The sequence below is a fragment of the Ursus arctos genome, unplaced genomic scaffold, assembly GCF_023065955.2.
Source record: "Ursus arctos isolate Adak ecotype North America unplaced genomic scaffold, UrsArc2.0 scaffold_19, whole genome shotgun sequence".
Taxonomy (NCBI): Eukaryota; Metazoa; Chordata; class Mammalia; order Carnivora; family Ursidae; genus Ursus; species Ursus arctos.
The window spans coordinates 44,709,560-44,737,002 of record NW_026622863.1 but is presented as its reverse complement, the minus strand read 5'-3'; the positions used below and the strand labels follow the sequence as shown (position 1 = coordinate 44,737,002).

The 27,443-nt window shown below is 45.0% G+C and overlaps 1 protein-coding gene across 1 annotated transcript; it reads right to left on the bottom strand.

Moving 5' to 3' along the window:
* Positions 1-2,294: 2,294 nt before the first annotated feature.
* Positions 2,295-11,389, bottom strand: PSMC4 (proteasome 26S subunit, ATPase 4). Its single transcript, XM_026482310.4, has 11 exons — positions 11,265-11,389; positions 10,258-10,356; positions 9,947-10,133; positions 7,987-8,133; positions 7,797-7,906; positions 7,607-7,700; positions 3,459-3,626; positions 3,302-3,378; positions 2,990-3,158; positions 2,720-2,775; positions 2,295-2,543 (listed from the first exon to the last, which is right to left on the bottom strand). Exons 1-11 carry the CDS (start codon positions 11,298-11,300, stop codon positions 2,430-2,432), a joined length of 1,257 nt encoding a protein of 418 aa, XP_026338095.1. The 5' UTR covers positions 11,301-11,389; the 3' UTR covers positions 2,295-2,429.
* Positions 11,390-27,443: the final 16,054 nt, after the last annotated feature.

Below are 27,443 nucleotides of genomic sequence, written 5' to 3'. Positions count from 1 at the left end.
CAACTGGACCCAAGATTTTAGAAAGAAATAATATGAAACAAATCTCTCTTTCAGAAAATAGAGAAAGAAGGAACATTTCCATCTCAACTTAACACCGATACTAAAACCTGAGAAAGATATCATGAGGGGAAAAAATCATACACCAAGATCAGTAATAAGTATACACACAAGGGGCGCCTGGGCGGCTCAGTCGTTAAGCATCTGCCTTCGGCTCAGGGCGTGATCCCGGCATTCTGGGATCGAGCCCCACATCAGGCTCTTCCACTGGGAGCGTACTTCTTCCTCTCCCACAACCCCTGCTTGTGTTCCCTCTCTCACTGGCTGTCTCTATCTCTGTCAAATAAGTAAATAAAATCTTAAAAAAAAAAAAAAGTATACACACAAAAATGTCCAAAAAACAAACAAAAACAAAAAACCCCACAAACCCACAATTAGCAAACTGAATTCAGCAATATACATAAGGATAATACATCATGACCAGGTGGGACCTAACCTAGGAATGGAAGGCTGGTATGACATTCTAAAATTAATCAAAGTAATTCACCATCTTAAGAAAGAAAGAAACCAAAAGATCGTGTCAATAGTTGCTTTTTATGTATTTGACAAAACTCAATACCATTCATGATGACCCTCAATAAGCTACAAGTAAAACAAAACTTTTCCCAGTTTTATAGGGGTTACGTATGAAAATGAACAGCTAACTTACACTTAATAAAAAATTGAATGCTTTTTCCCTAAGGTCAGAAACAAGGTCCTTCCATTCAACACTGTCAAAACAAAAGCATTCCCATGGGACCCTCACCCCGTATTTCTCTGTCTACTTCCAAGAGTTAACTACTTCCCATCCTTGTTTGTTTTGAAATTCACTTCCATATTTCTAAAGTCTATGCTTTTGTTAATTCATCAGTTTTAGGTATTAGCTGCTACTGAGTGTGAAAGATGAGGGCTTAAGTTGTCTGAACAACCCATTCTCTTTTCTCTCGTGCTGCTTGTTTTCCTCACAAGAAATACTTCAGTTGCCTGCCCGGGGCTGTCACTTAACCCTGTCTTCTGCATGCACGCTCTCTCTCATCCCTGCTTCAGGCCTGCCAGCCCAGAGACTCGGAGTAAACCTCCCACCAGGCAGGAGAAGGGGCGTGGGGCCTGGAACAACAGCTTGTTCCTTCAGCCAGGTTCGAGTCTCACTTGGTGTACGAATTCGGTTGTGTAGCCTTTCAGGTAGTCCGCGTCTCCAGCCCTCCCCTTCAGAACGTGGCATCTGTGATCTCTGAGTGTGAATCTGTTCTGGGCTTCCCTTTAGTTCAGGCTCGGTTGGGTTGACGAGTAGTTATCTGCCTCTCCCCTAAACTGTGTTGCTACCGTGTCCTCTCCTCCTGTGTCCTTGTGAATGTCCATCTTGCTCTCTTCTTGTTTTAGTGAGGTTCCAGGGAGAATAGGGTAACTTCTCCACTCAACCTGCCACGCTCCTCTACAGAGGAATCACCCCCATCTCCTCAAGGACCTGTGACTATTGTTTTTCCTTATATTTTCTTCCTACCTCACCTCCAAACACACAGTGACATTCATGTATTTGTTCAAGAAATATTAAGTGAATGTCTACCGTGTGTAGGCACTGGGACTTGAACTATAATCAGGCCACAATCCTTTGACTATAGGTTCCAGTTCGGAGGAGGGATAGGCAAGCACATGAGAAAAAGTCTAAGGGGGCCTAAGTGCCAAGCAGAGCACGTACACGGCGCCAGTGGAGCACAGAAGGGCTCCTTCCCAACTTGGGGCATCAGGGAAGGCTGCCAGAGGGAGAGATGTCTCAATGGAGACCTCAAGAGAGAATGGGAATTGGTCCAACCAAACACATTTGTGCCCCAACAAGACTATAGGGAGAAGAGCCAAGGACAGTCACAAAACCCTGCCATCCCACCTCCTCCCCACAACCCTCATCCCTACTCTCGGGGACTCTGCGGGGCCACCTCCTTGTCTTTGATACTTCCTTTGAGTGTGAGGAAGGCAGGAATCAACAAAGATTCAAATGGTCTTCTACCTACTTGTGGAGGTGTGGGTGGGGAAATGTGTGGGGGCTTTATTTTGTGGTCAAGAGCCGCAGTCTGAGGTTTGATTTCTGTTCTTTTCCCTTGAATTTCTAAAGTCATTTGATTTGAATTCTTTGCTTTTCTCTCAATTGTAACCGAGGCCTGTACCTCATCCACTCATCTGTCAGGAGAGCAGGGGACAGAACAACCTATTCACAACCCAGTTTTCTCCAAAGGAGTGAAACTTTTAGGAAGAAATTGAACAGATTCAATCTTGTGTATTTATTGAGTAAACCAATCCTGGGTAAAGAAAAAAGAACACTAGGTTTTGGGACAGAGGTTGGGGAGGGGAGAAAAGTCCTCTCCATTCCCCTTCTCTCCCCTCCCCCCACAGGGGCTGGGTCACTTATAAAACTCATGCTCCTGCTCGTCCTTCTTGATGACTGTCTTGTACGCTTTCTCAAAGTCCTTTGCCAGAACAATGTAGCGGTTCTCACGTACGGCCAACATTCCACTCTGTTGAGGGATGAGAGTTAAAATCTATTCCCCAGCCCTAGTGATGATGGAAGAAGAGACCGGGCCCCAAGCCCCAGGGAGGCAATGTGGGACACGAGGATTGTGGCAGAGTGGTCTCAAAGACAAAGGGTCTTCATACACCCCCTGCCCAGATCCAGAGAGAAACCCTCACTCACCTCCTGACAGATGGAGTTGATATCAGCTCCTGAAATCTTATCTGGTCGGGCCACATCTGTGGCAGGTGAGTTAAGGAAACCATTCCCTGCATGAGCAGGTAAACGCCTAGAACCAGAAGTCATCCTTGAGCTGTCTTTGTCACCACCCCCATCCCTGGACCTTGGTCTCCCGCCCTATACAAAATGGGTCACAGTGAAGGCAGAGGTGGCAATGAAGATCCAGTCCCCATTCCCAACTGGGACCCTCCCCTCACTTCCAGAGCAGGATACAATCTTCCAAGTCAACCTCCTCAGAGAGATTCATCTTGCTGGTGATAGTGGAGAAAATCAATCTCTTCTGGCGGCGGTCAGGGAGTGGAAATTCGATTTTGCGGTCGAGGCGTCCTGGCCGCAGCAGGGCAGGATCCAGAGTGTCTGCTCTGTTCGTGGCCATGATCACCTGGCATTGGGGACAGGCCAGCTCAGACCTCCGTCCCCCCTTCACCCTCTTTCCTGTCACAATACCTGCCCTCACACACGCCAGCCTCCACCTTTCCCTGATTCCCACACCACAGCCCCCCTTGCCCAGTCTGAAACCCGAACCTTGACGTTAACGTTCTGGTCAAATCCATCCATTTGGTTCAGCAGCTCCAGCAGGATTCTCTGAACCTCCCTGTCAGCTGGAGAGCGCAACATGGTCAGTCCAAGGCATCTGTACAAGCCTGCCCAAGACCCCAGGCTCTGTTGAGGCATCACTCACCTCCCGTCTGGGCATCAAATCTCTTGGTGGCAATGGCATCGATCTCATCTATGAAGATGATGGCAGGTGCGTTCTCCTTGGCCAGGCGGAACACGTCCCGGACCATGCGGGGGCCCTCGCCCAGGTACTTCTGTACAAACTCTGAGCCCACGACCCGGATAAACGCAGCTGATGGCAGGATGACAAGGGTGAGATGAGGAAGGGCCTCCCACAGGGCCCGTACTGCTTTACAGAAACTGAGAAGCCCCTGAAGACATCCCTTTTTTTGAACACCCACTCCAAGTGGCCCGGTCATTCTCTCAAGCCCTGGGGCTGGGTCCCAGATCCTGCTGGGAGGACCAGCCACCTGCTTGTACCCCACAGCAACCCCACAGCCCAAATCATGAAGCCTACCATAAATGTGTCATTTTTTGGCCCAACATTTAAAAATCAGGACAACATTAAAAAAAAAAATACATGTGTGCTTCAATATGCCCATATGGAGAAGAGCAAGAGACATTCGTGGAATCCAAGACAAAAAACCCCAACCAACCAACCAACCCCTGGATTTCCACAGTGTTGGAAAAATCAGTAAGAGAAAAAAGATAGGCTGTCCATCCGCTAAGACATCTCACCACCACCTCACCAAGAGCTCGGAGTTCCACTTGGAATTCTGTTCGGGATGGAAAAGGACCCACTTTTGAGTACCATGCAGGAATCCGGGACCCCAAGCACATATTCTGACATAACCAACAAGTGGCAATGTCGTTGAAGACAAGCTTGTTCTGGGCCCCTCCTTTTGAACTTATTTCTTAAAGTCTAACTTATTTCGTAACGAGATGTGGCTGTGTGGCATGGAGCAACCTCCAGAACCCTCCTTTCAGCCACCACAGGGAAGGGAGCCACACTGTCCACGATGCAGCCCCAGGGCTTTTCTGTCCTAACCAGGAGTTGTGCACGTGGCAGGCCTGCCCCGCCAAGCCCTAACATCCAGAATCCACACCCAGCTCAAGCTGTCCCTCCTCTCCGGTACCCACATCACCTGGGGGCCTGTTCAATGGCAAACCTCAGGGTATCTAAACATATCCCAGTGTTTGCTTCGATCACACATTTACGTGGCTGTCCTGCAGGTGTCCATAGTTACCTGTGAAATCCCAACTTCTGGGCTCTCCATTATCTGACTCGGGCATCGGTCTGTCTTCCCCACCCTCCGTTGCTACAATGCCCTGTCCCCCCAGCCTCCCCTTCCCCATCCTCCCAATGTCTCATACTGTGTTTCAGTTAAAATCTCCTTGTCACTGAATTACAGCATGTCCCACACTCAATCGGTCTTCCCCCTATGCCAGTCCTGCGAAGGTCACCATTACCCACCCCCCACGGCCCAAGTGAGGAAATGGAAGTTGCTCCTGACTCCTCCCACTTGCCAACCCCCTCTAGTCAGTAAATCCTGACACTTCTGCCCCCTGATTCTACCTTCTCTCTCCAACGCATCCCCTAACGCTCCCCCCTGCCCACGGGCCAAGGCCTTTGCCCAAGGCTACAACAGTCAGTCCTCCAGATCACTCCAAAGTCTTCTAACTGGCTGTCAGATTTCTCCTCCCTCTAGTTCACTTCCAGCTGCCAGAATAATCTTTCAAAAAACTAATCTGATCATACTACTTCTCTAATGGGGTGGCCACTGCTGTTGGGGGAACGGAAATATGGCTGGTGCCCAATGAAATAGGCTGTCACTGGGAAATACTCACCGGATTTCCAGAGACTTAGTAAAAACAAGTATAAAATATGTCAACAAATGTCCACCAATAAACGTTCAGATGAATAAAATATGGTATATACATACAATGGAATATTATTCGGCCTTAAAGGAATTCTATTTTGACATCTGCTCCAGCATGGATGAGCCCTGAAGACAACAGGCTAAGTGAAAAAGCAGTCTGGAGGCGAGGGGGTGTGGAGAACATGGAGTTAGTGTCTAATGGGTATGCAGTTTCAGTCTGGGACGATGAACAAGTTCTGGAAATGGGACAGTGGTGGAGGTTGCGCAGCACTGTGGATGTTTTTACTGCCACTGAACTGTACACTTAAAAATTGGTTAAAACAATAAATTTCATTACAGAGATTTTACTATAGTAAAAAAATAGAAAAAAATCTCAAATTTTGTATCTGCTCTATGTTAAAATAATAGCATTTTGAGTATACTCGTTAAATAAAATATTTTAAGTTCACCTACTTCTTCTAACTTATTTCTTTTAACGGGTACTTAAAATTCTTAAGGCATATGTGCGGCTTGTGTTATCAACGCATTGCATTGACCCCTGCCTGTCAAAAACCACCCTGCTCTCAGGACCATGTGCAAAATCCCTGAAATTCATGCCAAAGCTATATTCACACCCTTTCTGAGCTCGCCAGCCTCACCCCAGCAAACTGCCAAGCACAGCCCTCCTTCAGCCAGCTCCCCAACACTGGCTGAGCAAATACCACAGTGCAGTTACTGGGCAGGTGCCCGAAATGTAGGAAAGAATGAACGTACAAGGTCTTATCCTTGTGGAGTTTAGTCACGGTCTACTCACAACTCACTAAATAAAAAGTTCTTTCCCACCCCAGGCCTTTGCACCTACTGTTCTGGGATGCTCCCTCCCAACCGTGTGCCTGAGAAATCGCGCGTGCCTCGCTTCCTCTGGGAAGCCCCACCTGAGAGGCTCAGGCAGAATGGACCGACTCGCCCTCCCATAAGGGCAATGCCACTTCTCTCCCTGCTTCCCCGGGGCATCTGCTGCTCTGTGGACAGCTCCCACTCAACCTCCCCTCTACCTGTGAGCCCCCTCGCTCGCTCACTTCAGCGGCAGGGGCCTCCTTGTTATTCCCGGAACACTAAGCACATTCCCGCCTCACCAGACAGTCCCTTGGCCTGATACACTGCATCCTCCAGACATCCATGTGACTCACTCCCTCACGTCTTTTAGGTCTTTATGTAAACGTCGCCTCATAAGAGTCTTCCCCGACCACCCCCCAGTTCTGCCATATAAAGTGGCAGCTCCTACTGTTCTCTATCCCTTGTCCTGCTTCCTCTCGTCACGTGTTCAGCACCACATGATCTATAATCTGTTCATCTGTTTATCTGTTCAAGTACTTTCCCAACTAAGACATCACCTCCACGAAGAAAGGAGACTTTGTTCTGTTCACTGCCGTGTCTCCTGCACCTAGAACACAGCCTGGCACACATTAGGTACTCAATAAACAGTAACTGAATGACTGAATTCTAAGTGTTTCTTTTTCTTTTTCCCCAGCCACACTGGGAGATTCTCCAAGACGAGACGTGTCTGAGCTCAGCTCAGGCAGGGCCTGGGAGAGCAGAAGTCCAATGAACTGCTAAGCAAATGAATGTTCATGACAATGGCTGGCATTTCTTGTCCACCCTCTACGTGCCAGGTACAGTTCTAGAAGCTTTATATTGATTTAATCCTCCGAATAACCCAGAAAGCTAGGAAACGGGAGTCACAGAGAGACTAACTTATTGAGGAGTGACATACACTAACACAAACAGTTGTAGGGGAGCCAGATTTCAAACCCACTCAGCCCGGCCCAGAAAACCCACTGCTTAACCACTGCCTTCTACTGCTCCCTGCCTCACACATATCCAGATTTTAAGATGTGCGGAGCCTGATCGTCAGGCTTTACAAACAGTAATACAGCGACTTTCAGACGTTTCTGTCTGGAACCTACGAAAGAAGCACGTGTATAAACACCCACAAGCGTTATGTGTGTGAGCAACAGGTTTCACGAAGCAATATGAGCTCTTACTGTGTGGGACGGACACTAATGTTTCCGGTTTCATTTTTTTAAATGCTGGCTGCAACCCATGAATTTGAACTCATGGTTACTAATGGGTGACAACCCACTGTAGGAAAAAGGCTGCATTATTACATTAATTCCTCACGGTAACCCCGTGAAGCGAGTCTTCTGTTATAGACGAGGAAACTGAGGCATGAGGCAGTGAAGCCCCCTCCCCAGGACGACACAGCCAGTACGAGTCACCCCGGGGCTTTGACCCCACAGCCCCCGTACTTAATCGCCACGCCTCGCCACTTCCTGGGGAAGATGAGAAAGCAGGGAGCGAGGTCCCGAGAGCCCAGAAGGTCAGAGCTCCAGGGAAGGGCCCAGCGGCTCACCGGTCGTGTGATGAGCCACGGCCTTTGCCAACATGGTCTTCCCACAGCCAGGTGGGCCGTACATGAGGACGCCTCGGGGAGGGTCGATGCCGATCTGCAATGCAGAGGTAAAGAAGGATGAGCCGGGGAGTCCCACCGCCAACTGGAGACACAGGGGCCCGTCCCGCGCCTGGCACTCCCAGCCCCTCACCTGCTTGTAGAGCTCGAAGTGTGTAAGCGGGAGCTCCACAGCCTCCCGCACCTCCTGCTTCTGGATGTCCATGCCCCCGATGTCTGCATACATCACGTCCGGCTTCTGGTCTGCGGGGAAAGCAGAGCGGGGGCTCCCAGCCTGGCCCACAGGCTCCCCTCGGAGCCTCCCCGGCCGGGCTGCCCCTCACCTGACGTGAGCATCATGATACTGCTGTCGGCCTCGGGAGGCAGCACGTCCACCAGCGCGTTGCTGTGCTTGTGGAGGGCCACCGACGCGTTAGGCTTGAGCAGCTCCCGGTCAATGGTGCTCAGGATGCGCACGTAGTAGTTGGAGCCTTCGGGAGATAGGAAGGGGGCGGGGAGAGTGACAAGTGCCAGAACCTCAGAACTGTCCCCTCCCCCAAACCTACAGTCGGAGGCTCCAGGCCACCAGTATCTTTCGCTCGGACCCGGAACGGCCCTCCTGGCTTCTAGTCTTGCCTCCTCCAGTCCAACCCCACATTCACGACGACAGCTTCCTCGGCCGTCTCCAGCCCCGACGGTCTCTCAAGCTCCAGCCCTAGGTGAGCAGTAGCCTCCCGGAATGCATCCCCCTGCGGGTCCCCAGGGTCTCCCTCACTCACTGGGTCCCAATGTGCTCTTGGTATCTTCTCTCAAACTGTGCTGCTCCTCCTGGGTCTCTGTCTCAGGGAGGCAGCTGGTCCCTAGTCACCAGCCAGAGTCCCTAGGCTCATGCTGGACCTTTCTCCCCTGCCCTCCACAGCCCAGCAGTCCCTACACTCTTCCACCCACCCTCCTGAACGTCTCCAACCAAGCTCCTCTCTTTCCCCACAGACACCACCTGATTCAGCCTTCCGCTCCCACCTAGGTCTCTGCACCAGACTCCTTGCCTGCCCAGCCTCCAGGCTCATGGCTCCCATCCACCTTCTACTCTTATGGTGGTGATACACACCTCTGTCCAGCATCAGTCTCTCTCCTGACCTTCAGACCTGGCTGTCCAGCAGCCTCCCAGGCCCCTCCCTATGAAGTCCTAGGCTGCCCGCACTGTCTCCCTCCAAACCCACTCTTCTGCCCACGTCAGCATCTCAGGGATAGCCCCACTGTTCCCCTAAGTCCTACAGGTCCAAGACACAAGCCTCACTCTGGGTAACCCCCTCCCTTTACCACCTCACCTCTGGCCCATCAGTCCAATTCCAGGCCCAGTCACACACCTTTCCCCACCCTTATAAGAACATGGCTTGGTCCAAAGGAGCAGAGGACAGAGGCAGGAAATGACAGATACACACGGAGACAACAACCATCATGAGGGCAGGGCCTAAACCCGTATTAACAACAGCAGCTACCACATACTGAGCCCAATCTCTTCACACTTCACCCATGGTTTCAAATTGCAGGTCCCAACCCAGTAACTGTCATGAAATCAACTTAGAGGGTCACATCCAGAACACTGTTTAAGACAAAAACAGACTAGAACAGAACGGAAAACATCAGAGTATGTAACACATAGTAAGGCTAAATATCATTTGATGAAACTTTCGATATGTATTTAGATTATATACGGATATGTATGTAGTTGATCCTTGAACAATGCAGGGATTAGCGGCGCCAACTGCCCGCCCCCCCGCCATGCAATTGAAAATCCACAGATAACTTGACTCCCCAAAAACTCAACTACTGATAGCCCGCTGTTGACCAGAAGCCTTACCAATACCATAAACAGTCAACAAACACGTGTTCTGTATGTTTTACGTATTATATACTATAACCTTACAGTAAAGTAAGCTAAAAAAAGAAAATGTTATTGAGCAAATCATAAGGAAAATACGTTTACAGTACTATACCGTATTTACCCAAAAAGATCCATGTATAAGAAGATCCACACAGTTCAAAGCTGTGTTGTTCAAAGGTCAACTGCACACATAGGCACATATATACACGAACACACACAAAACACACACGTACACACATGTAGAGAGAGAATGTAAAATATATGTCTACGTTTGTATCAAAGTTAGAAAAACACCATTACAGTGCCTTGCCTTGTTTGCTCTTCTAAGACCCCAGCACACTTCCTGGTCCATGAGAGACAAAAGTTAACCGACGTTGAACGAACACATGAGTGAATGAGGTGCCCCCCTACCCTCGCACCTGTGGTGGAGCCCACAATGGCCGTATTCTGATCCACAGCCTCCAGAAACTGCCCGATGACCAGTGGGATGCTCTGGATTCGCTTCACCTCCTCCTGCGCATGGAGGAATTCCTTCTTCAGGTTCTTCTGCTCATCCTTGATGTACTCCTCCTGCACCTCGAGGAACTCCAGCTCTTGCTGCAGCTTCTGTGAGTGGAGAGGGGTAAGGTAGACGGTAGGCTCCGGCCCTGCTGAGCCAGGCAGTAGTGAAAGGAGGGGGGGGCATGGCATGCTGGGCCCTGTGCAGGGTCTGGACTGGGCTTGACTGTACCTTGTAGCGGCTGTACAGGTCCTCCAAGTCCTCGGGCTCAGGCCCCAGGAAGGAAAGGCCAGTCTGGGGCCGTGACACAGACAGTGCTGGGATCTCATCCTAGAACAAGGGAGAAAACTCAGGCTGGAAAAAGAGCATCCCCTCATGAAAGAATCTAGAGCATCCTCCCCACTCCACCATGAATCACCTGAGGCTCCTGACATCATTCAGCCCCTCTAAATAGACCCTACAAGCCTCGCAGCCCCCTAAATGGGCTCCTGATGTCACCTAGCCCCTAACAGGGCCCCTTTGTCAACTGGCCCCCCAAACAGGTATTTTATTATCATATGTCCCTTGTCACATATCCCCAATGTCACCTGTCTCCCAACTAGGGCCTAAAGGACACATCAACTCCATGCCGGACTCCAATGCCTCTTAGCCACCCCCCCACACAAGTTCCTAATATCACACGGCTATCTCATTATAGGCTGTTAAAGTCACCTTCGAACATTCTAACACTACCCAGTGTTCCCCGAAAGATCCCTCCTGTCACAAAACCCGAACTCACATTAGGTCCTCTGTCATCCAGTTCCCTAGGTAGGCCGCAAACATCACTCGGCCAGACCACAGATACTACGTAGCCCCCCAACACCAGCCAAGCCCCGAATGTCAGTCAGCTCCCCGGGCCAACTTGAGACGTGATTCGGCCCACGGCCAAGTCCCCTATCACTCACACTCCGACACATCCGCAGCCCCGCCGGGTCACCGATGTCACTAAGCACTCCTAGCTAACCCCCGAAATCATCCGTGCCAAAGAACCTGAAACGTCACTCATTCCTGCAGCCGCGCGTTCTGAGCCTTACTGCTCTCCTAACATCATTCAGCCACGGAGCCAGGCCTCGGGGCGGAACAGAGCTCTCCACCGAGGCCTCCAGAACCAGCCAGACCCGGGCTGGAATCCCCGCAGCCACTCAGCACCCCACTCGGGTCGGCCTCGCCCTCTCCCCGCGAGCCTGGCCCCACCGGACCTGAGCTTTCTCCACCAAGATGCCTATTTCCTCCATAGTGACCAAGCCGGCCTCTGTGTGGCCCAGCCAGATCTAGTCACCGCTTCCGCCGACGCTGCCGGAAGACTAGGGCCTCAGTGGATTCTGGGAAACGTAGTTTAAAACTTCGGGGAAGCCGGCTGGAGAGGCCGCAAAGGATGGAGGGAAGGTAAGTCTTCGTCCTGGGCTCCGCCCCCAAGACAAGCTTACGCGCCCTCCTTACCTGGGCTTCGGGAGTTGCGCGTGCGCAGTAGTGCGTGATGGCACCATCTCGAGCGGCGTCCGCGCGTGGTTTTTCTCGCCAGTAGGCGGCGCTGCCTCGTTTTTTTCAATTGAAGAACTCGCAAATCCGTCAGGGAGAGCTTGGTGGCCAAGTGCTTGTGGCGCGTATTTAGTGGCGGGGCTGGAGATGCTTTGGGCGGGGTTCCCCAGAGAGGTTCCTTTAGGAGATCGAAATGTGGGCTGCGCCCGAGGATTGTCCCCAGCGTGGGGGCGGGAAGCACCGGGCTCCAGCCTGGGGGTTGATGTGCTGTGGCCAGGAGCGAAGGCTGGAGGAAGAATTCTTGAGACGTTTTTGGTGGAAAAAGGTGCTTTATTATAGCAGGGGGGCGGAACCTGTGGGCAGGAAAACTGCATTTGTGTTTGTGGGGAGAGACTGATTAAATACCTTTTACCCTGGGGCGGGGGCGGTGCTAAGGATAGGGTAAGTCTCTAAGGAATTTGGAAGTAAAGCTTTCAAGACCCTGAGGGGCTAGCTGCTGCTAAGGTTGTTTACTAATACCTAGTAAAACGTCAGCTTTGAGGCTCTTCAGATGTGTATCAGTGGGTCGTATGCTCAGGAGGTCATTGCAGATATACCTTGGGGAGTGTTTATAGTGATGAGAGAAAGTGACACTAACAAGAGCAAAGCTATGGTGGTAAAGCAATAGAGGAAGTCCTTGAGAGAGCTGTAGGAGTGTGACATTCTGTAAGCCTCAGGAATCCCACCCACCCACCCCAGGAACGCGAGCCTCAGCAAAGTGTGGCCTTAGTTTCTTTTTCTCCCATCAGGGGTGATGAGCCCCAAGCCCGCGTTACTGGTTAGCAGTGAATCAGGTAGAAACCATGGTCAGGGCTGGAGAAAGTGAGGCAGCGTGCCTAGCTTTGTGTCACGTGGGAGACCTGCAGACCTATCTATGCCAGGCATTGCCTTAGTCATAGGTGCCTCAACTTACTGAATCTTGAAAGACAGTACTTTCCCTTTTACAGAGAAGGAAACAGGTTCAGAGTTTTGAAGCTACTTGTCTGTCACAACGGTCAGAGCGTGGAGCCCCGGATCTGTCTGTCCCCGCAGCCCATGCTTCTGGCCCCAGGGATACACTGCTCAGTGTTTGTTAAGTAAACGTTTTATTAAAGTATAAATACAAAGAAGTCTACAAATCATTAGCGTGCCATTCAATGGCTTTACACAAAGTGAACACACCAGTATAACCAGTACTCAGATCAAGACACCAAACATTTGGCACCCCCAGGTGCCCCCCGCAGGCTCTTTTCCTGCCACGCCATGCCCTCTGAAAGTTTTCCCTTTTCCGATCTCTGGCACCCTGGATTACCTTTGCCCATTTCAATCCACCGAGGGAGCACGTACTGTGTATTTGCCTTCTTTTCACCTAACACCATGTTTGTGACGTCCACGTTGCACATAGGAATAGTTCCCTCGTTTTCATTTCTGTCTGCTTTCCATTGTGTGACTATGCCTCAAACTGGATATTTTCCACTTGGGGTTAGTCTGGTGCTATGAATCTTCTCATACATTTCTTCGAAACACATCTGGGTATATCCCAAAGAGTGGAATTGCTGGTCAAAAGGCAGGTGTGTATTTGGCTTCAGTAGACACCATCAAACTCTACTAACTTTCACTCCCACCACTTGTGCACACACTTGATATTGTCTCTTTCAATTTTTTTTTCCCATTGAGGTGGGTGTGCTGTGGGTTGTCACCCCAGACACCATTTGTGCACTTTTAGCCAGGCACTTTCCAAACTCAGAACACTTACAACACCCTCAGAGGTAGATTTGCTTTTCCTCATTTCACAGATGAGGCAACAGGCTCAGGCAGGGGAAAGTCACTTCTACTAAGTCACAAAGAATTAGTGGCTTCTGCTCAGTGCCAACCCTGTGCCAGAGGGACCCAGAAATCAATCAGATCTGGCCCCTGCCTTCTTTATTTCAAGTCCCAGGGCTTTTATTTCCCCCAAAAAAGGGAAACAACAATGACAACCAACCCTCCCTTCTTTCTCTGCATTGACAACCCTTAGTTCTGTCTTCCATATCTCTGTCTCCTCCAAAAGGCATTGCAATTTCTTCTTGAGTCTTAGAATCTATCTCTTCAAACAGGGACTCATCATCTCCTTCCTTGCCTCTTGTTCCCTAGCCTCCCAGTTTCCAGACTTCAGACTCAAACCTATGGGAGAGCCTTGCCTTTACTTTCCCAAGACCCATCAAACCACCACGGAGCTCTCTCTGTCATCTTCAGCGATGATAAATCAATGAATCACTTTAGAGTTTTTATGTATAATAATTATAAGTAACCATTTCCTGAACACTGTGTACCTGGCACTTTGCTAAAACACTTTATTGTATTATCTCATTGAGTCCTCACAACAACCTTACAAGGCGGGTAGTAACAGTAACCAACATTTATACAGAATCTTTACCTTCTGCCAGGGAATCATACGTGTCTTATACACGTCATCTGATTTAATCTCCTATTTAAGTGGAATTTGAAATGGAAACTTTGTCTTACTTCCTACTTTCTCAGGTCTGACATAAGATATCAGGCTCAGAGAGGTGAAGTCGCTTGGCCAAGATCACCCAGCACGGAAATGGTAGAGCTGGTATTCAAATCCAGAACCTGGGCCCTTAACCTCATGTGATAGTTATCGTTTGGATTTGCAGATGATCTTCAACAAGTAAGGTAGTCATTCTCAAGCAGGAGGACATCACATCATTTAGGGAGTAAAGCTAGACCCACCTTTACCTTATTTGAACATTATGATCCTTCCTCCCATCTTCCAGTTAAGAACTACCCATCTAGATCATTTAACAGATGGGCAAACTAGAACTAGGATCAGGCCAACTGACTAAAATTTCTCCCTCCTGCCTCAAGTCCAGGGCTTTCTTCCTCTAAACTACACTGCCTTCTGACACAAGTCCTGAGCAGCTCTTGTGTTCAGTGAGGGCATTCCCAGATCCGGGTCTTTAGAGCCCTGCATGAGGCTGGGAGCATACAGGAGCCAACAGACTAGGAAGTAAAGACAGCTGGGCTGGCAGAGAACCTATTCCTCAACTACAGAGAGTGGCTGAACTCCAGCCATGAGAGCCATGCCAGAATGTGGGCCCACTATTGCCTATCTGATGTTTCAAGAAAATCAAGAATTGAGATTTTCAAGTAAAATCTTCTAATTTTTAAATCTTGACAATAAATTCAAACACTTAAAAACACCATGCCACATGGTGCCTGGGTGGCTTGGTTAGTTAATTGTCCAGCTCTTGATCTCAGCTCAGGTCTTGATCTCAGGGTCATGAGCTCAAACCCCACACTGGGCTTCATGCTGGTTGTGGAGCCTGATTAAAACACACACACACACACACACACACACACACACACACACACACACACACACCGTGCAGGCCAAAGTGGGCTTCATACAACGGATAGATGACCCCTGGTCCAGGCTCATCTTGTCCCCAGCATTGCCATCAAAGGCCTAGGAATGAAAAGCTTTACTCAGTCCCAGGGTGGAAGTGGAGGGAGGGGTCTGAAACAATTACAAGGCAGCAAGAATATGAGGTAAAGGATGAATAAGGATGAAACTCAGGGAAAAGCGAGTGTAAATATCTAACAATAGCTGACTTGTTAAATAAACTGAACTATCTTTTATTATAGACTATGACTTGTTTTTTAAAAGTGGTGTAGAATATTTAACAGTGTGCCATGTGTTCACTAAATATGTAATACCTAAAAGGAAAAAGAGATGACAAAGCAATAAGTAAAAACCCTTTAAAAATCTTTTTATTTTGGGGGCATCTGGGTGGCTCAGTTGGTTGAGCGTCTGCCTTCGGCTCAGATCATGATCTCAGGGTCCTGGGATCAAGCCCCACGTGGGGCTCCCTGCTCAGCAGGGAGCCTGCTTCTCCCTCTCTGCCTCTCCCCCTGCTTGTGCTCTCTTGCTCTCTCTAGCTTGCTCTATCTCTCAAATAAATATTTAAAAATCTTTATTTTGATATTTCAATTACAGAAAACTTATAAGAATGGTACATACTCTTTGCCCAGATTCCCCAAATGTTATCATCTTAAACATACACTTTATTGTCTTTTTCTCTATATGTGAAACCTTTTTTTCCTATATATGCACTTATATATGTGTGTGTGTATAATACACGTACATATTACACATATGTCTTGCCACACACACACACACACACACACACACACACACACATTTTTAAAAACAACTACTGAAATTTTTATTTGGGTTGCATTAAATTTATAGATCAATGTGGGGAGAACTGGCATGTTAACAATAATGAGTCTTCCCATCCATTAATATAGTATGTCTCTCCATTTATTTAGTTCTTTGATTTCCCTCATTGGTGTTTTGTCCCTTTCAGCATACAGATTCTGCATATATTTGGCAGATTTATACAGGCATACCTTGGAGTTATTACAAGTTTGGTTCCAGACCATCGCAGTAAAGCAAATATTCCAATAACGTGAATCAAATGAAATTTTTGGTTTCCCAGTGCATATAAAAGTTATGTTTACACTATAGTGTAGTCTATTATGTGTGCAATAGCAATATGTTTTTAAAATGTACATTCCTTAATTTATTTTTTTAATTTTTATTTTTTTAATATTTTATTTATTTGACAGAGAAAGAGACAGCCAGCGAGAGAGGGAACACAAGCAGGGGGAGTGGGAGAGGAAGAAGCAGGCTCATAGCGGAAGAGCCTGATGTGGGGCTCGATCCCAGAATGCCAGGATCACGCCCTGAGCCAAAGGCAGATGCTTAACCGCTGTGCCACCCAGGCGCCCCACATTCCTTAATTTAAAAATACTTTATTGCTGAAAAATGTTAACCATGATCTGAGCTTTCAGTTAGTCATAATCTTTTTTTGCTGGTGGAGGGTCTTGCCTTGATGTTGAGGGCTGCCGACTGATCAGGGTGGTGGTTGCTAAAGGTTGGGGTGGCTGTGGCAATTTTAAAATAAGACAGCAATGAAGTTTGCTGCATCAATTGACTCTTCTTTCATGAACAGTTTTTCTTAACATGTGAGGCTGTTTGATAGCATTCACCCACAGTAGAACTTTCAAAACTGAAGTCAGTCCTCTCAAATTCTGCTGCTACTTTATCAACTACGTTTATGTAACATCCTAAATCCTGTCATTTCAACAATCTTCACACCATCTTCACCAAGAATAGATTCCATTTCAAGAAACCATTTTCTTTGCTCAGTCACAAGAAGCAGCTCCTCATTTGTTAAACTTTGATCGTGAGATTGCAGCAATCCAGTCCCATCCTCAGGATCCACTTCTAATTTTAGTTCACTTGTTGTTTATACAATATCTGCAGTGACTTCCTCCACTGAGCTCTTGGATTTCTCAAATTCATCCATAAGGATTGGAATCAACTTCTTGCAAACTCCTGTTTGTGTTGATATTTTTACTTCTTCCCAGGAATCACAGATGTTCCTGATGGCATCGAGAATGGTGAATCCTTTCCAGAAGGTTTTCAATTTGCTTTTCCCAGACCCACCAGAGAAATCACTATCTATGGCAGTGATGGCCTTATGAAATGTATTTCTTAAATAAGGCTTGAAAGACTTATTGATCTTGAAAGACTTGAAATGACCCTTGGTCCATGGGCTGCAGCATGGATGTTGTGTCAGCAAGTATGAAAACAACACGAATCTCACTGTCCATCCCCATCAGAGCTCTTGGGTGACCAGGTGCATCGTCAGCGAGCAGTGGTGTTTTGAAAGGAATATATTTTTCTGAGCAGTAGGTCTCAGCAGTGGGCTTAAAATATTCTGCAGACCATGTTGTAAACAGATGTGCTGCCATCCAGGCTTGGTTGTTCCGTTTACAGAGCACAGACAGAGCAGATGTAGCATAATTCTTCAGGGCCTTGGAATCTTTAGAATGGTCCGGGAGCACCAGCTTCAATGTAAAGTCACCAGCTGCATTACCCCTAACAAGAGAGTCAGCCTGTCCTTCGAAGCTTTAAATCCAGGCATTGACTTCTCGTCTCTACCCATTAAAGTCCTAGATGGCATCTTCTTCCAATAAAAGGCTGTTCTGTCTATATTGAAAATTTGTGTATGGTAGCCACTTTCATTAATTATTTTTGCTAGATCTGGATAATTAGCTGCAGCTTCTGCATCAGCACTTGCTGCTTCACCTTGCACTTTTATGTCATGGAGACGGCGCCTTTCCTTAAACCTCATGAACCAGCCTCTGCTAGCTTCAAATTTATCTTCTGCAGCTTCCCCACCTCTCTCAGCCTTCATAGAACTGAAGAGAGTTAGGGCCTTGCTCTGGATTCGGCTTTGGCTTAAGGGAATGTTGTAGCTGGTTTGATCTTCTATCCAGACCACTCAGACCTCCTCCATATCAGCAATAAGGCTGTTTTGCTTTCTTATCATTTATATGTTCACTGGACTAGCACTTTTAATTTTCGTCAAGAATTTTTCCTTTGAGTGTACAACTTGGCTAACTGTTTGGTACAAGAGACTGAGACTTCAGCCTATGTTGGTTTTTGACATGCTTTCCTTGATAAGCTTAACTATTTCTAGCTTATCATTTAAAGTGAGAGACGTGTGACTCTTCCTTTCACTTGAACACTTAGGGGCCATTGTAGGATGGGTCACTGTCCTATGTGGGCAGTGCTCATGGTGACCCCAAACAATTTTAATGGTAACGTCAAAGGTCACTGATCAGAGATCACCATTACAGATATAATAATGAAAATTTTTTAATTATTGTAAGAATTACCAAAATGTGACACAGAGACATGAAGTGACCAAGTGTTTTGGGAAAATGGTACCAATAGACTTGTTCAGTGCAGAGCTGACCAAAACCTTCCATTCGTAAAATCACAATATTTGCGAAGCACGAAAAAGCGAATGCAATAAAACAAGGTATGCCCTTACCTGTTTCATTTTTTCAAGCTATTTAAAATAGTATCATGGGGCACTTGGGTGGCTCAGTCAGTTAAGCATCTGCCTTCAGCTCAGGTCATGATCTCAGGGTCCTGGGATTGAGCCCCACATCCAGCTCTCTGCTCGACTGGGGAGCCTGCTTTTCCCTTTCCCTCTGCTGCTCCACCTGCTTGTGCTTTCTCTCTCTCTCTCTCTCTGTCAAATAAATAAATAAAATCTTTAAAAAATAATAAAAATAAAACAGTATCTTTATAAAAGCAGGTAAAATCGATATATAATAAATTGCACATATTTAAAGTATACACCTTGGTAAGTTCGGGAACATGTACACACACAAGAAACCATCTTCACAATCAAGATGATGTACCCATCTATTACCCTCAAAAGTTCTTTCAGGTCCTTTTTTCTACTCTCCTTTCCTCCATCCCAGGAAACTCTAATTCGTTGGCATTTTTTAGAATATTATGTAAATGAATCAGACAGTACATACTCTTTCCTTCCGCATAAATATTCTCAGAGTTATGCATGTTATTGTCTATACTTTGCATAGCTGAGTATTCCTCTGAGTAACAGTCTTCAGCTATTACAAGCACTGTTGCTGTGAATGTACAAGTTGGACACGTGCTTTTACTTCTCTTGGATAAACACGTAGGAGTGGAATGGCTGGGTCCTAGGGTAGATGTATGTTTAACTTTTTTAAAAACCGCCACATCGATTCCCAGCATGGTATAACCATTTCACATCCCCATCAGCAATACGAGAGTTCTAGCTGCTCCTCGTCCTCACCAAACACTCCTGACTTTGAAATTAGTCTTCCCATTTCAGACATTCTAATAGGTGTGATTTTAACCTGAATTTACCCAATGACCAATAGTGTTGAGCCTTTTATCATGTGCTTATTTACCACCCACATATTTTCTTGGGTGGGGTGTCTGTTTAAATCTTTTGCCCATTTTTAATTGTGTTGTTTTCTCATTACTGAGTTTCAACAGTTATTTATTTATCCTGGTGTCTTAATCTGCTTGGGCTGCCATAACAAAATACCACAGACTGAACAGCTCAAACAAAAGAAATCTGTTTCTCACAGTTCTGAAGCCTGGGAAGTTCAAGATCAAGGTGCTGGTTGTTTTGGATCTTGATGAAGGCTCTCTTCCTAGCTTAGAGATGGCTGCTTTTGTATTGCGTCCTGACATAATGGAGAAAGAGAGCTCTGACATCTCTTCCTCTTGTAATAAGGGTAGCATGTCTATGGGATTAGGACCCCATGCTTAGGACCTCATTAAACCTCTGCTGCCTTCTCACAGGCCCTATCTCCAGATATAGTAACAGTGGGGGTTAGGGTATCAACCTATGAATTTTGGGAGGACACATTCAGTCCATAAGACTCATACAAGTCCTTTATCAGGTATGTTATTTACAAATACCTTCCCAATATGTGGCTTGCTTTTTCATTCTCTTAATGGTTGGTGTCTTTTAAGAGCAGAAATTCTTGATTTTAAGTCAAATTTATCAATTTTTTAAAAATGGATCATTCTGTCAGTGTTATCTAAAAAAAATCTTTGAATAATAGAAATTCACATTTTATTTTAAAAGTTTTGTAATTTCATATTTTACATTTAGATCTGTAATTCATTTTGAAGTTTTGGGTGTGTTGTTGTTGTTGTTGTTGTTGTTTGGTATATGGTAAAAAGTATTGATCAAAGTTCATATTAAAAAAAAACACAACCAAAGTTCATCTTTTTTGCCTATAGATACCCAGTTTTTCCAGCACCATTTGTTGAAAATGCTATCTTTTCCCACGGAATTGTCTTGCAACTTTGTCAAAATTCAATTGACTATGCATGTGTGGATCTATTTCTTCTTCTTGCTTGCTTGCACTGGCCAGAACTAAGTACAATATTGAATAGGAGGTGGTGAGAGCAAACATTCTTTTCTTGCTCCCAATCTTAAGTGGAAAGTATTCAGAATTTTTTTAAAAGATTATATTTATTGATTTGAGAGAGAGAGCATAAACAAGGGAGGGGCAGAGGGAGAAGCAGTTTCCCCCTGAGCAGGGAGCCCAATGCAGGGCTCAATCCCAGGACCCAAGGATCATGACCTGAGCTGAAGGCAGACACTTAACCGACTGAGCCACCCAAGCATCCCTGCAGCATTATATTTAAAGTGAGTTTCTTAGAACACCTGGGTGGCTCAGTCAGGTCATGCACGCGTGCTCTCTCTCTCTCTCTCTCGAATAAATAAATAAAATCTTTTAAAAAAGAGACTTTCTTATAGAGAGCATGTAGTTTAAATCTAATCTGACCATCTCTGTCTTTTACTTGCTATACTTAGATCATTTACATGTAATATAATTATTGATAAATTAGATTTAGGCCTATAATTTTATTGTTTTCCTTGTTCTGTCTGTGTTTTTTTTCCTCTTTCCCCTTTTCTGCCTTCTTTTGGATTTGAATTTTTTTTTCATTTAATTTTTCCATTGGCTCCCTACTTTGTCCCCACATACTTTCTGTTTACATGTGATCCCTCCCAGTTCTCCGACCAGAAAAAGAGTATTTCTCAGAATTTTTCTGTCTGGGGTGCCCAGGTCTGGGATTTGGATCACCCTCTGGTTAAAGTAGGGAGGTACCAGAGAGAAAAAAAAAACCCACAGAAACCTCACCACCATATCAGTCATTTTTCAAATTTTTACTTCCTTCTACTATCTGCCTACTCTCAAGTACTTTTCAGTGTTCTCAGGTAGTTGCTTTATGTATTCTGGCCAGAGCATTTAGTTGTAATCAGTGAGAGATTACATATAGTAGGCTTAATCAATCTTTTTTTTTTAGGCTCAATCTTAATGAAAAGCATAAGTACACACACACACACAAGTCTTTTGACAAGAGTGACATTGTTTTGAGTTTTAGCAAATCTCGTTAATGTCCTGCTTAATAGAAAACAACTAGATTCTGATATCTGCTTCTGCATTAATATATCGTAATATGTTGTTCTGATGGAAGTACATGAAAAAAATCTGGCCTCACACATAGAAGTAATTTTGATTTAGAGGTGTATTTAATAATCTTTTCAGATAAATTTGAATCTTCTTTAATACTATACCAAAACTGCAAATGGTTTTTTCTTAAAGATTCATTGTAATGTAGAGTCTGAAACTCTATCAACAAACTTAAAAATCCATCAGTCTGTCTTGAACTTTGAATGGATTTTTTACCTATTCATACTTTTATAACAACATGCATCAGGCATTTGGAAAATACTGGCTTACTGAGTTATTCAGCTTTCCATATGTTAACGTATTTTATTGTATAATATTAAAAATGTCATAGTCATAAATATCCATATTGATTTCACCAGAAAAGCTGTAAGTGTTTGGAACACTATCGAGCTTGGATATGGTTTTTCCCCCGAAAGGCTCAGATTTTATCATTTGTAACAAATTCATTAGTTATTTTCCTTAAAGGGACAGGCCCTGTTCATGTTTTAGAAAATACCTGCCAGATACTCAAATCCATATAACTATAGTTATTTGTTTTTTCTGGGAAAAAGAAAGTTATACTATGAAAAAAGCTACTAGTTCAGTTCATAAATCAAATGATCAAATACTTTTTCTTGAGATAATTCATCATATATCAATATGCAGCTTTATACATATACCTTGCATTTTGTTACACAGAATATTAAAATGACATGTACTCAAGGATAAAGATTTAATGAAATTAATAATTTTTATTGTTTCATCAAGGACATTGTTAAGTGAAACTGGTTTTTGTTGTTTTGGGTTTTAATTTGTTTGTTTTGTTTTGGGTTTTTTGTTGTGAATGAGTGGTTGTGGAGAATACAACTTCTAGACATTTGTTGCCACTGCCTTGATTTGGGACAAGGGCCAGCAGTTTCATCCACCATTGTTTTTGTACCATCAGTGCAAATTTCAACACAATGAAAAATCTGAATAATTTTAGTTGTATCTAAGGTTAGTTGCAACTAAGGTTACATCTTAGTTTCCTTATAAAAATAATTTTGACATCAGGGACCCTCTAAAAAGCTCAGAGACAAGCAGGGATCTGCAGATCCACTTTGAGAACTATTCTACTAGGGATAAGTATCAGAGAAGAGTTCAGGGTTCTCCTACAGGAATAAAAATAATAGCACTCCTGGCACCCAGCCAGGAGATTATAGCCAAATAGACATGAAGAACAGTAGAAATTAGTTAGATTAGGGAAAGAGAATGGCACTCCAGACTAAAAGAAGAAGCAAGGCAAGTGAGAGTATATGTGTGGGAGACATGGAGGGTGAGACCAGGAGCAATGGGTTGAGGTAGAACTGGAGCTATATTATGGAAAGTATTGAGTGTCATCTAAGGAGTTTAAAATTGATCCTAAGGGTAAAGGACAACTACTGAAGGGTTTTAAGCAGGGGGATGACTTGAGAAGATTTTGTGTTTGTTAGGATGATCACTCCTACTGCAGTGTAGATGTGGACTCAAAAGCAATAGGACTTTTGAACAAAAAAATCCCAGAAAGCTGTCGCAATAAACCAGGTGAGAAATAGCTGCCTGAATCCATTGGTAAAATGACAGTGGATTTGAAATAAATAGATTAATTGGAGAGACAGAAAGGAAGTATAAGTAATAAGATTAGGTGATTAATTAGAAGTGAGGATGAAAGAGAGAAGAACCAAGTATGACATGCTTAGCTTGGGCTGCTGGGTGATGGCATAGTCCCTGAGAAGAGATAGGGGGAAGGGTGGATTTAGAAGGAAGGTCATGATGTTGAGTTAATGTGCCTGTGAAACATTCTGGTGGAAATCTCCCATAGTCAGATGGATACATGGGACTGTCTGATTCCGTTCATAAGACATTCTTGAAAAAGACAAAACTATGGGAACATGGAAAAGATAGATCAGTGGTTGCCAGGGGCTAGGAGCAGAGGGAAGGTGTGATTGAAGATAATAGAATGAAAAAAAAAAATAGAATGAGGGAGGGTTTTGGATGACGAACTATTCTGTATCCTGCTTGTGGTAGTGGTAACATAAATCCACACACATCAATTGTACTGTGTGTTGTTTTAAAATAAAATAGACAAATTACTCTCTGGCTTGCAGAACTGGTGCCAATGGTGGCATCATTTCCTGAGATTCAGAACAAGACAAGGACCTGGGGTAGGTGGTGGGAGACAATGAGGTTTGGCATTTACTGAGTTTGAGGTGACTTTGAGACATTCAGTAGGTATCAAGTAGGCAGTGAGACACACCATCTGGAACTCAAAGGAGAGCTCTGTCTCTTCTTAAATTTCCAAATTCTTCAGTCGGTATAGAATCATGCTTTTCTTCTGAACGTCTACATGAGTTATCAAGAGTTACCATTTCATGTTTCCAATCACTGTTGTTTACATTGGCCTAGCAGCAGCCGACTTAATCCTTTCATCTCAACAATTACATGATGGTAAAAAATGAATTTTGGTAACTTCTGTTTGTATGCATGAGGTGGGGGGATGTCTTGTTTACAATAAGAAATATAACAAAGGCAGAAGGTCACTTAGAACCATCATGGGACATGAGTCACCATGAAGCCAGGAAAGGGTTTGAGAAGTCTTAGGAAGACTGTACAATGTCAGAAGAGGCTTGAAAATGAGAAGTGACAGAGGATAAGGAGCTTGAAAGTTGCAACTAGAGGGCTTGGTGGGAGATGAGGGGTGTTGGGGGGGTGTGTGTGCATGTGTGGTGTGGACATCATTGTGTGATGCCAGAGAAGTCAATGGAGGGAGAACATTCAAAAAAGAGGTACTTATTCTGAGAGCAGGAAATGTTCTTAGGACTTAAGTACAAGGTTATTGGCAACCTTGATGGGCTTCAACTCAGAGCAGTGGTAGAGTGGAAGCTAGACTGTAGTGGGGGGAGGATGTGGAAAGAAAGCTGAAGACAAGGAGTGTACTTAGAAGAATAGCATTCTGATGGGGATGCCCTTATCTTAAGTCTCTTTCACTTTTGTTGGAGCCATGAGCCAACACCAGTTAGAGACATGAGAATTGGAAACTATCTCTATTTGATGATAACATATTCAAGAATCAGTGAAAAAGCAACTACAAATAGGAGAATTTAGTTAAGTAGCATGACATAAAATGAATATACAGGAATCAGCAGTCTTCTACAGTGTCCAATTAAAAAAAGAACAGAGGGGCACCTGGGTGGCTCAGTCGTTAGGCATCTGCCTTTGGCCCAGGTCATGATCCCGACATCCTGAGATCGAGCCCTGCATTGGACTCCCTGCTCAGCAGGGAGCCTGCTTCTCCCTCTCTAGCTCCCCCTGCTTGTGTTCCCTCTCTCGCTCTCTCTCTGTCAAATAAATAAATAAAATCTTATTTAAAAAAGAAGAAGAAGAAGAAGAAGAAGAAGAAGAAGAAGAAGAAGAAGAAGAAGAAGAGAGAACAGAAAGGCAGACCTTATTCATAAGAGCAAATAGTAATAAAGTACCTAGGCATAAGATTGACAAGAAATGTACAAAATGTATAAGAGGAAAACTATAAATACTCCTGAAAGACACAAAAGTAAACATGAACAAATGGAAGGGCAATGTTTTTGGACAGAAGACTCCCATAATAAAGATATAAATTCTTTCAAACTTGATTTACAAATGTAGTACAATCTTCTCCAAAAGTGCCATCAAGCTTTTATCAAGAATTAGAAAAAGGTTGATTAAAGAACTTGGGGTTTTTGTTTGTTTTTTTTTAAAGATTTTATTTATTTATTTGACAGAGACAGCCAGCGAGAGAGAGAACACAAGCAGGGGGAGTGGGAGAGGAAGAAGCAGGCTCCTAGCAGAGGAGCCTGATGTGGGGCTTGATCCCAGAACGCTGGGATCACGCCCTGAGCTGAAGGCAGACGCTTAACTGCTGTGCCACCCAGGCGCCCCTAAAGAACTTGTTTAAAAGAATAAACAGACAAGAACAACCAGGAAAACTCTGAGAAAGACCATGGTAGGAGGGCACGATTGGCCCTACCAGATATTAAAACATATGATAAAATCCCTGTAATTACAACAATGTGAGGTTAGCACATGCATGGATAGACCAAAGGAGCAGAATTAGAAAATCCAGGAAGAGACCCAAATGCATGTAGAAATTTAGTATACATTGAAGGTTGCATCTCAAACCATTGGAGAAAAGAAGGACTTTTTGAATAAGTGGTACTGGCATAAGTGGATAACTCTGTGGGGAAAATTCAAATTAGATCTGTTCCTCACAACACACATTGGGATAAATTTTAAACGGGCCAGAGATCTGAATTTTTTAAAGTGAAAACTGTACAATTACTAAAAGAAACATAATGAATTCCTTTATAACCTCGAAGTGGGCAAGGTGGTGCTAACTCTGATTCAAAACATAGAAGCAGCACAAGAAATGCTTGATACATTTTGATGAGGTAAATTTCCTTACAACTTGCACCCCACTGACAAATACTGGAGACAGGCAGAATATGACAATCCTCAAGGAGTTCACAACTGCCTTAATGTTGATGCTTTGCTAGAAAGAAAAAAAAAAGCAACCTTAGTTTGGTAATAGCCAGACCTCCAGGATCCTCTGAGTCTTCTTTGACATTTGAAAATCCTTTTGGAAACTTCCTTTATTTCTAACCCACCCCCAACTTAAAAGTATGTAATCAATTGCTCCTCACAATCCCAGCACAGCTCTTCCTGCCCATGGGTCCTGTCCCCATGCTTTAATAAAAACAGCTTTTTGCACTTGAAAACATCTAAAGAATTCTTTCTTGATCATTGTTTCCAGGCCCCTCACATCATTTTGGTGCCCAACACGGGGCCTGGGTCTTATCATCTGGATGCCGAGCCTGGATGCAAACTTGGTGAGTACTTCCTCTTCTCTTCTTTTACTTTCATTTCAAGGGCTTTACAAGGAGTACGGTCTTATTGAAATACTTTCATGTCAATTGCTCAGGCTGCATTCCTTTAGCCCATGGCTACTCAATGGGGAGGAGAAGGCCTGCCTTTTGGCTGGAAATTAGTACCCTGGCTGTAATGGTAATAAGACCCAGAAACTTGATGCCCTCTCTTTATTCCTATTCTTACACAAAGTTGTCTGTCTTGGGCACAGGACAGCCACCTAAGTCACTAGGACAGCTGCCAACCTTAAGACTCCCATGTGAGGTTTCCTCCTCATTGGTCTAATGGGATCCCTTCCATATCTCTGGTCTAGCTGCTTCTGGCCAGGTAGACCTCTGCTTGGAACCGGCAAAACCGTACCCAATTGAATTAAAACTCAACCTGATCATTTCCTAGGGAAGTCAGCTGTAAGGACTACATGTGTTGGCATGTCACTTAGATCATGATGAATTTCTATCTTTACTGTTTTCCATCAATGTCCCCTACTAACTACTTAAATTGCAAAATTGGGTAATTTCCCCTTATAAAACTTTTCTAGTGTTTTTCATGGGTTAAAAATGGCAGGTTCTTCACAGCCTTCACAGCACGGCACGGTATTTTGGTTCATTCACCGGCACCCATTTGTAGCCTAGGATGCAATGGGGAAGTGGAAGGACGCTGGCATCCCACCTACAGGGCACAGTATGGCAGTGATCATAGCGATTTTGTTTGAGGGACGCCTCCAGTTGCTTTGACACCAGAAACCTCTGATATACCCTCCATGGGATGTCACCCAGGAGTTGGTAGGGAAAATTTCTTGGTAATGGACCTTCTCTACTTTTCTAGGAGCATGGGATCCTCTTCAGTTCCCAAGGACTCTCCCTTGGAATGCCTTTTAACCCACTGAAAACAATTCAGGTTGTAAGATTTCAGGCGAGAAAAGATTGATCTTCTATAACAATGCATGGCCTCAGTACTCCTTCTGAGATAAGAAAAATGGCCCATTAATGGGACATTAAGCTTCAGTATGATCTATCAGATCTCTTCTGCAGGAAACAAGGCAAACAAATAGAGGTACCCCATGTCCAGGC